Below are 12,186 nucleotides of genomic sequence, written 5' to 3'. Positions count from 1 at the left end.
ACTATAGCATGACTCCACACCGCTCCACACTCCACCAACGCAGTGTGGAACTTTATCAGCCACTTCACGGTGCTTACATAGAGCGTCAAAATCAGCGTCAGCGCGTTGAAGGAGGGACCAGGAGATTTTGCGCTAACTATTTGCATATAATATAGGCCTACGTGTGTTGAGGATCAGGTATACTTGATATCATGTGAATCACTTAAACATATAAAAACCTTTTTAAAAACCCTTTATTTTTTTTTATTTTATTTTTTTATTTTTTATGTTATTTCAGTCCTTTATTACCCCTCATAGAACAATACATTGCTGGTGGCATAGAACCAGAACCTTAGCAACTCAGAATGTGTTATTGTACGTATCGGAAACACTCAATTTCTCACATGCGCGTATAGAATAGAATGTACCGTATATAGTTGTCTGCTATATCATTAGTAAATCCGACCATAGTGATCAGGAAGGGGATGTAGCTCAGTGGTAGAGCGCATGCTTTGCATGTATGAGGCCCCGGGTTCAATCCCCGGCATCTCCACGGTTACTTTTTTGGGATTAAATGTTTTAAATGTAAACAGTAAAACAGCCAGTAGCAGCAGTGCCATCCATATAACCACCCAGGTATTCTGAAAAACGACACACACAAGGCCCCACCCCTCGCCTTGAGGCCAAGGTTCCTATGAATTTAGGTGGTATTGCATCTTCGATTAGCTTCTAAAAACCTAATTTACTCATTAGGTCAATCATAACCTAAAATCCGATTTAATCATACTGAAAACACGACGCAAAAAGAACAAAGTTCCATCTAGAATAGGCCAATATTTCTAAAAACCATGTCAAAGGAATATTGTACAGTACTTATTTTCTTAATGTTGGCATGATATATTTGCTTATTGATCGGACCCCATTATCCCAGTTTTCTGATTATAGTGCAATGACAAAAATGTTTTTTATTTTTTTTTATTACATTTGCATTTTTATTGAAGATTATGCAAGAAAAAATACAACAAAGAAATAGTCACTTACATAACAAAGGAGATACAGAAAAAGAAAGAAAAAAAAGCCAGATAATTCACATTTATCAGATTTAATTATATTTCTTTAGGATAGCACATGTTTTGCCTGTTTTTTTTATTTAAAGTGTTAGATAAAGACATAGTATAGATGTTAAAGTCATTAATAACGTGCATGAAATTTGGCTTAGACAATGACCATTTATGAATATGAAATGTACCCATCAGAATATGTCGTTGGATAAAGTAAATACATCAATATCTGGATTGATAAAATAAAAAATAATATCAAAGCTTTTAATTGTTATAATATGACCTGTTATGTTTTGAATATGATGAACTAAAGCAGACCAAAAGGATTTAGTAGGCTATACAATTGCAAAACAAATGAATTCTCATTTGCGATTTCAATGACTCAGTATCAAAATAAACACATTTAGGATCAATATTAAATTTAAATCTATTTAAAAGGTGTTTCACTGGATATATCCTGTGTACAATTTTAAAGGACATTTCTTTAACTTTGTTAGTAATGCAAAATTTGTTAGAATTTTTCCAAACTTTAGTCCAGTCTATATTTTCAAATTCAGAAGCCCCATAGAATCTTGAATTCAGAAGGGATGATGCACATAGGCTACTAAATTCCGGATGTATTTATTACAACACATTTCTTTCATAATATTAATCTTACAAAAAATATGTCAGATGTGTCATGCGTGAGAAGTGTTAAAACACCAATTATCGCATCAAACACAATAGCATATTCTTTAGGTGTTACAGGTAGGCTAGCCTACCTGTAACACCTGGGTACCTGGGTATTTTTACCTGGGTAAAAATAAGTTTAAAAATAAATTAAAAGATGGCGCGGTCAGTTTCTCGCTCTCGCTTGCCTCACTGCGCCATTGAGCACTTTCCAGAGAAAGAAACTGGGGCGCCATCGGTAAAGAGACCCTTTGCTTGGTAATCGCGAGAGAGGGACGTAAGCACTGTCGACGTCATACGTTTTACCGTGGGACAACAGTAACTAGGCAAACCCGATGTTTACAAAGATGTCTGCCGTGTGCTAGTTTGCAAAGCAACAAGCTCGTTCTTCTAGATAGGCTATAATAATCTCGACGGACCAATTCAACCAGTTGTAAACCATGCATCTAAAACATATCAAGACACTTTTGACACCCCAAGTAAGTTGGATGGCTACTCTAACCTACTTAGCTTGCTGTGAAGCTAGCTACCCGTTGTACTAACTATTGTATGGGTTCAGAGTGGCTACAACATAGCTAGGCTAGCACTATCTTTAGAGTAGCTAGTTTAGGCAACTTCACCTTTCACCAGATAACGTTCCGGTAGCAGCCAACTAGCACGTTAACAACCATGGGCGAACGATATTTATAGAAAGTAACAGCAACTAAGCCAGTCGATGTGTTTTCTTGACTTTGGTTGCTATTTGGCCGTGACTACTAGCTAGCGTTAGTAGAACAATACCAGCTAGGCTAGAGCTACCTACTTTCTGTTACTGTTACGACATGCTAGACACCAAGCGTTAGCTATCGATATAAAAGTAGCTTTGCCTAAACTTACTCTGCACTACAGTAGAGCTTCCAGTTAGGGTTAGGGCTATAGTTGGGGAACCATGTCTTGTCTCTGTTAGCCAGTGACATGTGTTGTTGGTTTGGGACATTTTCATGAAGTAGTTATTGTCGCTCATTGGAGTGTTCTTCTTCTGACAGGATGGAGCTGCTAAAGTGACGTGTATGACCTGGGCACCAAACAACAGCAAGTTTGCCGTGTGCACGGTGGACAGGGTGGTGTTACTGTATGACGAGCAAGGAGAGAGGAGAGACAAGTTCTCCACCAAACCTGCAGACTCCAAGGTAAGTCAGAGTCATTGAGGTGTATGTAGGTTATTATGTCATTTATTTTCAGTTGAATTACATTTAAGCTCATACTAATAGGTAACAGTCGGTTAGTCAAACTGTTGCATGTGTATTAGCATGTGTATTTGCATGTGTATACAAATCAATCTTGCTTTTGCCTATGCAGTATGGCAAGAAGAGCTATGTGGTTAAGGCCATGGCATTTTCACCGGACTCAACTAAGATTGCCATAGCCCAAACCGACAACATCATCTTTGTCTATAAAATAGGGGAGGAATGGTAAGATCCAGATAGGTCAACAAGCCACCATGTTTTGTATTCAACACATTTGACACACTATTTGTCATTTTAAAATGATGTTATTTGATGTTTCCTACACAGGGGTGAGAAGAAAGTCATCTGTAACAAGTTCGTGCAGACGGTAGGAAGAACTCAGTCACCCTCCAGCTGTGTCTGGGTTTATACCTCTGATCGTTCTGCCCTGTTTTGGGATTTATTTTTGACAAGATCTCGTCTGTCTGTGTTTCAGAATGCTGTGACTTGTCTGATGTCTGTGTTTCAGAGTGCTGTGATTTGTCTGTGTTTCAGAGTGCTGTGACTTGTCTGATGTCTGTGTTTCAGAGTGCTTTGACTTGTCTGATGTCTGTGTTTCAGAGTGCTGTGATTTGTCTGTGTTTCAGAGTGCTGTGACTTGTCTGATGTCTGTGTTTCAGAGTGCTGTGACTTGTCTGATGTCTGTGTTTCAGAGTGCTGTGACTTGTCTGATCTGGCCAGCGGAGCACGCTATTGTGTTTGGATTAGCCGAGGGGAAGGTACGACAATACAGCGTGCCAGTGAAGCATATCTGTACATTACAGTAAATCAGCAGGACTTACATGAATACCATCTTATGAGCTGCACAACACTCTCACGTTAACATGACGTTGTGTCTTCCTTGGTCTCTCAGGTCCGGATCGCTAACACCAAAACTAACAAGTCCTCCACCGTCTACGGAACGGAGTCCTACGTCGTCTCTTTGACATCTAAGTACGTAACAAGCCTTGCTTAAAAACAACAATATTTACACTCTTTCCTCCAGTTAGCTGTGTTGTGTTGATGCTGTGTTCTGGTGTTGTATTGATGCTGTGTTCAGGTGTTGTATTGATGCTGTGTTCAGGTGTTGTATTGATGCTGTGTTCTGGTGTTGTATTGATGCTGTGTTCAGGTGTTGTATTGATGCTGTGTTCTGGTGTTGTATTGATGCTGTGTTCAGGTGTTGTATTGATGCTGTGTTCAGGTGTTGTATTGATGCTGTGTTCAGGTGTTGTATTGATGCTGTGTTCAGGTGTTGTATTGATGCTGTGTTCAGGTGTTGTATTGATGCTGTGTTCTAGTGTTGTATTGATGCTGTGTTCAGGTGTTGTGTTGATGCTGTGTTCAGGTGTTGTGTTGATGCTGTGTTCAGGTGTTGTGTTGATGCTGTGTTCTCTGCAGTGTGTCTGGGAAGGGCGTCCTGTCAGGCCACGCTGACGGAACAGTCGTACGCTACTTCTTCGACGATGAAGGGTCCGGAGAGTCCCAGGTACTGAACGCTGAAACTAGTTTAACTAGGGGCTCAACAAAACTATCTAAATCCAAATGATATAGTCCAGTGGTAGAGCATCTAACTGCAATCCAAGAGGTGGCAGAGTAAAATCCCTCTAAATCCAAGCTACTGCTAGCAGTTGTATACAAGACATACACAAGTACATTTACATTTAGTAATTTAGCAGACGCTCTTATCTCTTATCCAGAGCGACTTACAGTAAGTACAGGGACATTCCCCCCGAGGCAAGTAGGGTGAAGTGCCTTGACCAAGGACACAACGTAATTATGCACGGCCGGGAATCGAACTGGCAACCTTCAGATTACTAGCCCGATTCCCTAACCGCTCAGCCACCTGACTCCCGTATCCGACCTGAGAATCTTTTGGTGTGCAGTCGACTCTTCTCCCACTGAGCCAGGTCTGAGTCTGTGGTGGTGAAGGTAGCTGGACAGGCTGCTGATGCAGAGTGTCTCCTGTGGCTCTGCAGGGCAAGCTGCTGAGCCACCCCTGCCCCCCCTACGCCCTGGCCTGGGGCGCCCACAGCGTGGTGGCTGCGGGCTGCGACCGGAAGATCGTGGCGTACGGCCCCGAGGGCGCCGTGCTCCAGACGTTCGACTACAGCCGAGACCGCTCGGAGAAGGAGTTCACTGTAGCTGTCGCCAGCCCCAGTGGCCAATCGGTGGTGATCGGCAGTTACGACCGGTCAGTGTGTGTGTGTGTGCAGGCTGGGGGTTTAACAGGTGTGTGTGTGCAGGCTGCAGGTGTTTAATAGGTGTGTGTGTGCAGGCTGCGGGTGTTTAACTGGGGTCCTCGTCGGGATATGTGGGATGAAGCAGCTCCTAAGGAGATCCCCAACCTGTACACCATCACAGCCCTAGCCTGGAAGAAGGACGGCTCTCGCCTGTGTGCTGTAAGACACACACACACACCTTCTCAGAGCCATCACACACACACCTTCTCAGAGCCATCACACACACACCTTCTCAGAGCCATCACACACACACCTTCTCAGAGCCATCACACACACACCTTCTCAGAGCCATCACACACACACCTTCTCAGAGCCATCACACACACACCTTCTCAGAGCCATCACACACACACCTTCTCAGAGCCATCACACACACACACACTCTCTCAGAATCACAGTTGTGTTCACTGTCCTGAGGTGTCTTCATGTATTTACATTATTCATCTAACTGCATTAGTCTGTCTTCATTTACGTATTTAGATGAATAATCTGGTGTAATTTGTGTGTTGTCCTGCTCAGGGAACTCTGTGTGGCGGGGTGGAGCAGTTTGACTGCTGCCTGAGGAGAAGTATCTACAAGAACAAGTTTGAGATGACCTACGTGGGCCTGAGCCAGGTAGAGGAGGCAGCTGGCTTCGTGTGTGTGTGTGTGTGTCATGTACACTGAACACAACCTTAATATCAGTCATAATAATCTGCGGGGGTGCCTGGCTGGGGATAGCTGATTGGTCGAGCTGTTGTTTGATTAGTTTCCTGCTCCACAGGTGATCGTGAAGAACCTGTCCACAGGTTCGCGTGTGGTTCTCAAGTCCCACTACGGATACGAGATAGACAAGGTGAAGATCCTGGGTAAGGACCGCTACCTGGTGGCCCACACCTCTGACACCCTGCTGCTGGGAGACCTGACCTCCAACAAGCTCAGCGAGGTAGGAGGAGGGGGGGGGAGGGGTTTGTGTTATGTGCTGTCCATACTCACCCAGACTGCTTGTTCTCTAGGTGGCGTGGCAGGGCTCAGGAGGAAATGAGAAGTTCTTCTTTGAGAACGAAACGGTAGGAATCTGACTAACTAGCTAGCATATGAAGAGTCACAAACCGGCACACGTTCGCAATGCCGGTTTGTAGCGGAAAGTGCTGCTAACTACCTAGCTAGTTTACGTTTTACATTCTGCTAAATGACTAAATGTAAAATGTAAACTAGCTAGCTACTGCTAGCATATGAAGAGTCACAAACGAATAATACAAATCCTGTTATCTCTGTGTCAGGTGTGCATGATCTTCAACGCAGGAGAGCTCAGCTTGGTGGAGTACGGCAGCAACGAGATCCTGGGCTCCGTCAGGACTGAGTTCATGAACCCTCATCTCATCAGGTGACCTCACTCTCTACCACACACTAAACACCAACATTGAAATGAAACAGTGTTAGATGTTGTCCACTAGGTGGCAATGTTGAGCTTCATCAGTGGACTCACTGGTCTTTCCCTGGAGGACAGGTTGATGCAGCTGTCATCTGTTCCCTGCGGACACAGCTAGTCAACCTGCCCTCATAACCATGTGTGTGTGTGTGTGTCCTGTGTGTGTGTGAGCAGCGTGCGTCTGAATGAACGTAAACAGAAAGGTGTGGAGGACAACAAGAAGCTAGCCTACCTCATCGACATCAAGACCATCGCCATCGGTGAGTGTGTGGCTCGCTCACCTTAGGTGTGTGTGTGTGTTTGCCTGAGTGTGTGTGTCACTAACCTGACCACCTCCAACACACAGGGCAGGATGCTAGTGTACCTCCAGGTAGTGTCGTAGGCTGGGTGCTAGTGTATCTCCAGGTAGTGTCGTAGGCTGGGTGCTAGTGTATCTCCAGGTAGTGTCGTAGGCAGGATGCTAGTGTACCTCCAGGTAGTGTCGTAGGCTGGGTGCTAGTGTACCTCCAGGTAGTGTCGTAGGCTGGGTGCTAGTGTACCTCCAGGTAGTGTCGTAGGCTGGGTGCTAGTGTACCTCCAGGTAGTGTCGTAGGCTGGATGCTAGTGTACCTCCAGGTAGTGTCGTAGGCTGGGTGCTAGTGTACCTCCAGGTAGTGTCGTAGGCTGGGTGCTAGTGTACCTCCAGGTAGTGTCGTAGGCTGGGTGCTAGTGTATCTCCAGGTAGTGTCGTAGGCAGGATGCTAGTGTACCTCCAGGTAGTGTCGTAGGCTGGGTGCTAGTGTACCTCCAGGTAGTGTCGTAGGCTGGGTGCTAGTGTACCTCCAGGTAGTGTCGTAGGCTGGGTGCTAGTGTACCTCCAGGTAGTGTCGTAGGCTGGATGCTAGTGTACCTCCAGGTAGTGTCGTAGGCTGGGTGCTAGTGTACCTCCAGGTAGTGTCGTAGGCTGGGTGCTAGTGTACCTCCAGGTAGTGTCGTAGGCTGGGTGCTAGTGTACCTCCAGGTAGTGTCGTAGGCTGGGTGCTAGTGTACCTCCAGGTAGTGTCGTAGGCTGGGTGCTAGTGTACCTCCAGGTAGTGTTGTAGGCTGGATGCTAGTGTACCTCCAGGTAGTGTCGTAGGCAGGATGCTAGTGTACCTCCAGGTAGTGTCGTAGGCTGGGTGCTAGTGTATCTCCAGGTAGTGTCGTAGGCTGGGTGCTAGTGTACCTCCAGGTAGTGTCGTAGGCTGGATGCTAGTGTACCTCCAGGTAGTGTCGTAGGCTGGGTGCTAGTGTACCTCCAGGTAGTGTCGTAGGCTGGATGCTAGTGTACCTCCAGGTAGTGTCGTAGGCTGGGTGCTAGTGTACCTCCAGGTAGTGTCGTAGGCTGGGTGCTAGTGTACCTCCAGGTAGTGTCGTAGGCTGGGTGCTAGTGTACCTCCAGGTAGTGTCGTAGGCTGGACGCTAGTGTACCTCCAGGTAGTGTCGTAGGCTGGACGCTAGTGTACCTCCAGGTAGTGTCGTAGGCTGGATGCTAGTGTACCTCCAGGTAGTGTCGTAGGCTGGATGCTAGTGTACCTCCAGGTAGTGTCGTAGGCTGGGTGCTAGTGTACCTCCAGGTAGTGTCGTAGGCTGGGTGCTAGTGTACCTCCAGGTAGTGTCGTAGGCTGGGTGCTAGTGTACCTCCAGGTAGTGTCGTAGGCTGGATGCTAGTGTACCTCCAGGTAGTGTCGTAGGCTGGATGCTAGTGTACCTCCAGGTAGTGTCGTAGGCTGGGTGCTAGTGTACCTCCAGGTAGTGTCGTAGGCTGGACGCTAGTGTACCTCCAGGTAGTGTAGTAGGCAGGCAGTGGTTGTGGGTCTCTGTTGTATCAAAGTTAACTGTGGACTGATGATAAAGGTCTGACACACAGAGATGCTGACTTCCTGCTTTGTGATGGATGATCCTCATCATGACCTGGCTCAGACTCCAAGCTCTGAGAGGTCAGGATGGATATTGATTAACTGAACGACTATTTGATTGTAGCAAATCTCCTCTCCTTTCCTACTTCCATCCTCCTCTCTTCTTTTCCTCTCCTCTCCTCTCCTCTCCTCCCCTCTCCTTTCCCTCCTCCTCCCCCCTCTCCTCTCCTCTCCTCTCCTCCTCTCTGTTGAAGCATCAGAGCACCAGCTGCCAGGCTGTGTTCTCCAGAGCTAATGAGGTCCAGGTTCTGCAGGCCTGGCCTGGGGGCTGGGGGCTTTGCAGGTGGTGAAAATGAGAAACAACCTCCATCCAATTTATTTCTCCCCTTTTTTTTTTCTTTCCTTCTCCCCCCTCCACACACAGACACTCTTGGTTGTAGTTGTGTAGGTAGCCAGAGCAGACAAGGGCTGAAGGTGTTAATTGAATGTGTGACCTGCTGACAGTGTGTGTGTGCTGGAGAAGTCTGGTGAGGGTGTGTGTGTGCTGGAGAAGTCTGGTGAGGGTGTGTGTGTGCTGGAGAAGTCTGGTGACGGTGTGTGTGTGTGCTGGAGAAGTCTGGTGAGGGTGTGTGTGTGTGCTGGAGAAGTCTGGTGAGGGTGTGTGTGTGCTGGAGAAGTCTGGTGAGGGTGTGTGTGTGCTGGAGAAGTCTGGTGAGGGTGTGTGTGTGTGCTGGAGAAGTCTGGTGAGGGTGTGTGTGTGTGTGCTGGAGAAGTCTGGTGAGGGTGTGTGTGTGCTGGAGAAGTCTGGTGACTGAACCAGGGATTTGTTTCTAACCATGGTCCATAATCTCTCTGTGTGTGTCCCCCCCCCCTCCTCAGTGGATCTGACAGGAGGGTACAACCTGGGCACCATCAATCACGACTCCAAGATGGACTGGCTGGAGCTCAACGAGACAGGCAGGAAGCTGCTGTTCAGGGACAGGAAGCTACGAGTGAGAGGGGGAGGGGGAGGGGGTGTTTTCATTACATTTACAGTCATTCAGTAGATACTTTTATCTAAAGCAATGTACTGATGGTCACTTTAGTTCCACTGCATTATCCTCGTCCTCCTCCTCCCCCCTCCTCCTCCAGCTTCACCTGTATGATGTCCAGACTGCAGTGAGGACCACTGTGCTGAGCTTCTGCTCGTACGTGCAGTGGGTCCCTGGCAGCGATGTGGTGGTGGGGCAGAACCGCTCAAGCCTGTGTGTCTGGTACAACATCGACAGCCCCGACAGGGTCACCATGATCCCCATCAAGGTCTGTGTGTGTGTGTGCGTGCGTGTGCATGTGTGTTTGCGTGTGGTCTTGATTATCCTTAGTTAAGACTTAAGGACATTTTTGGGGGCTTCATAACTTCAGGTGATATTTCTAGGATGGTTTAGGATGAGGTGTTAGGTTAAGGGTTAGGGACAAGACTGTTTAGAATGGGAGTGAAGTCCTCACCAGGACAGTATAACAAACCTGTGTGCGTGTGTGTGTGCGCGTGCGTGTGTGCGTGTGTGTGTGCGTGCGTGCGTGCGTGCGCGTGCGTGTGCGCGCGTGCGTGCGTGTGTGCGTGTGCGTGTGTGTGTGTGCGTGCGTGCGTGCGCGTGCGTGCGTGCGTGCGTGTGCGTGTGTGCGCGTGTGTGCGTGTGCGTGCCCCCCAGGGTGACATGGTGGACCTGGAGCGAGGGCAGGGGAAGACAGAGGTGATGGTGGTGGAGGGGGTGAACAGCGTGTCCTACACCTTGGACGAGGGACTCATCGAGTTCGGCACCGCCATCGACGATGGAGACTACTACAGGTCAGGGGTCAGAGTCAGGGTTAGGGGTCAGACTTACTACTTGGTCAGAGAAGGTTGTTTCGATAATACACCTGTTTATATCCTGTTTATATCACTTGCTGTGTGTGTGCGTGTGTGTGCGTGTGTGTGTGCGTGCGTGTGTGTGTGTGTGCGTGCGTGTGTGCGTGTGTGTGTGCGTGTGTGTGTGTGCGTGTGTGTGCGTGCGTGCGTGTGTGTATGTGTGTGCGTGTGTGCGTGTGTGCGTGTGTGCGTGTGTGCGTGTGTGTGTGCGTGTGTGTGCGTGCGTGCGTGTGTGCGTGCGTGCGTGTGTGTGTGCGTGCGTGTGTGCGTGCGTGCGTGCAGAGCCACAGCGTTCCTGGAGACTCTAGAGATGTCGTCAGAGACGGAGGCCATGTGGAGAACCCTCAGCAAGCTGTCCCTGGAGGCACGACAACTCCACATCTCTGAGAGGTCTCACACACACACACACCTCTCACACACACACCTCTCACACACACACACACACTCACACACACCTCTCACACACACACACACAACCACACACCATAATGGGATGAGGGCCAACATGCAGCCTGGTATTAATAATTCAGGCAGAATTCCTTTATGGATGATTCATTTGCATAAATTATGCCAACAAAAAATCTCATTTTGTCTGTTGAGGAGAATGTAAATGAAGAAAACAGGGAAGGAGAGAGAGCGACAGGGGGAGAGAGAGACAGGGAAAGAGAGAGGCAGGGAGAGAGAGAGATTGCGGATTGAGGTTGCTATCCCTGATGCAACCTCCCAGAGACAGCTGGTATCTGTGTGGATGGAGAGATGATTCAAACTCTGTCTGAAGCTGTAGAGGTCAGCTCCCTGTCTCTCTCCTCTCCTGTCTCCCCTCTCCTGTCTGTCTCCTCTCCTGTCTGTCTCCTCTCCTGTCTCTCCTCTCCTGTCTCCCCTCTCCTGTCTCCCCTCTCCTGTCTCTCCTCTCCTGTCTCTCCTCTCCTGTCTCTCCTCTCCTGTCTCCCCTCTCCTGTCTCCCCTCTCTTGTCTCTCCTCTCCTGTCTCTCCTATCCTATCTCTCCTCTCCTGTCTCTCCTCTCCTGTCTCTCCTCTCCTGTCTGTCTCCTCTCCTGTCTCTCCTCTCCTGTGTCTCCTGTCTCTCTCCTCTCCTGTCTCTCCACTCCTGTCTCTCCTCTCCTGTCTCATCTCCTGTCTCCTCTCCTGTCTGTCTCCTCTCCTGTCTCTCCTCTCCTGTCTCTCCTGTCTCTCTCCTCTCCTGTCTCTCCTGTCTCTCCTCTCCTGTCTGTCTCCTCTCCTGTCTGTCTCCTCTCCTGTCTCCTCTCCTGTCTCTCCTCTCCTGTCTCCTCTCTTGTCTCTCTCCTCTCCTGTCTGTCTCCTCTCCTGTCTGTCTCCTCTCCTGTCTCTCCTCTCCTGTCTGTCTCCTCTCCTGTCTGTCTCCTCTCTTGTCTCTCCTGTCTCTCTCCTCTCCTGTCTCTCCACCCCTGTCTCTCCCCTCCTGTCTCTCCTCTCCTGTCTCCTGTCTCTCCTCTCCTGTCTGTCTCCTCTCCTGTCTCTCCTCTCCTGTCTCTCCTGTCTCTCTCCTCTCCTGTCTGTCTCCTCTCCTGTCTCTCCTCTCCTGTCTCCTCTCCTGTCTCTCCTCTCCTGTCTCTCCTCTCCTGTCTGTCTCCTCTCCTGTCTGTCTCCTCTCCTGACTGTCTCCTCTCCTGTCTCTCTCCTCTCCTGTCTGTCTCCTCTCCTGTCTCTCCTCTCCTGTCTCTCCTCTCCTGTCTCTCCTCTCCTGTCTCTCTCCACTCCTGTCTCTCCTCTCCTGTCTGTCTCCTCTCCTGTCTGTCTCCTCTCCTGTCTCTCTCCTCTCCTGTCTCTCCTGTCTC

General features: G+C 48.6%; 1 protein-coding gene and 1 non-coding gene across 2 annotated transcripts in view; both read left to right on the top strand.

Moving 5' to 3' along the window:
• Positions 1-460: 460 nt before the first annotated feature.
• Positions 461-532, top strand: trnaa-ugc (transfer RNA alanine (anticodon UGC)). The gene has a single exon. It is a non-coding gene; the product is annotated as a tRNA-Ala (tRNA).
• Positions 533-2,031: 1,499 nt separating this feature from the next.
• Positions 2,032-12,186, top strand: part of ift172 (intraflagellar transport 172) — a 28,694-nt gene continuing 18,539 nt past the window's right edge. Inside the window, exons 1-18 of the mRNA XM_062468018.1 lie at positions 2,032-2,188; positions 2,735-2,878; positions 3,048-3,160; positions 3,263-3,302; positions 3,628-3,693; positions 3,828-3,907; positions 4,355-4,442; positions 4,933-5,147; positions 5,232-5,355; positions 5,716-5,811; positions 5,960-6,121; positions 6,192-6,245; positions 6,459-6,562; positions 6,782-6,867; positions 9,364-9,476; positions 9,616-9,783; positions 10,173-10,309; positions 10,652-10,759. Coding sequence (XP_062324002.1) covers positions 2,150-2,188; positions 2,735-2,878; positions 3,048-3,160; positions 3,263-3,302; positions 3,628-3,693; positions 3,828-3,907; positions 4,355-4,442; positions 4,933-5,147; positions 5,232-5,355; positions 5,716-5,811; positions 5,960-6,121; positions 6,192-6,245; positions 6,459-6,562; positions 6,782-6,867; positions 9,364-9,476; positions 9,616-9,783; positions 10,173-10,309; positions 10,652-10,759 — 1,937 coding nt within the window. The 5' untranslated portion in view covers positions 2,032-2,149. The remainder of the gene's footprint in view (positions 2,189-2,734; positions 2,879-3,047; positions 3,161-3,262; positions 3,303-3,627; positions 3,694-3,827; positions 3,908-4,354; positions 4,443-4,932; positions 5,148-5,231; positions 5,356-5,715; positions 5,812-5,959; positions 6,122-6,191; positions 6,246-6,458; positions 6,563-6,781; positions 6,868-9,363; positions 9,477-9,615; positions 9,784-10,172; positions 10,310-10,651; positions 10,760-12,186) is intronic.

This window comes from Osmerus eperlanus, chromosome 8 (assembly GCF_963692335.1).
Source record: "Osmerus eperlanus chromosome 8, fOsmEpe2.1, whole genome shotgun sequence".
Classification (NCBI taxonomy): Eukaryota; Metazoa; Chordata; class Actinopteri; order Osmeriformes; family Osmeridae; genus Osmerus; species Osmerus eperlanus.
The sequence above is the reverse complement of the archived record's forward strand: the minus strand, read 5'-3'. Positions and strand labels throughout refer to the sequence as shown.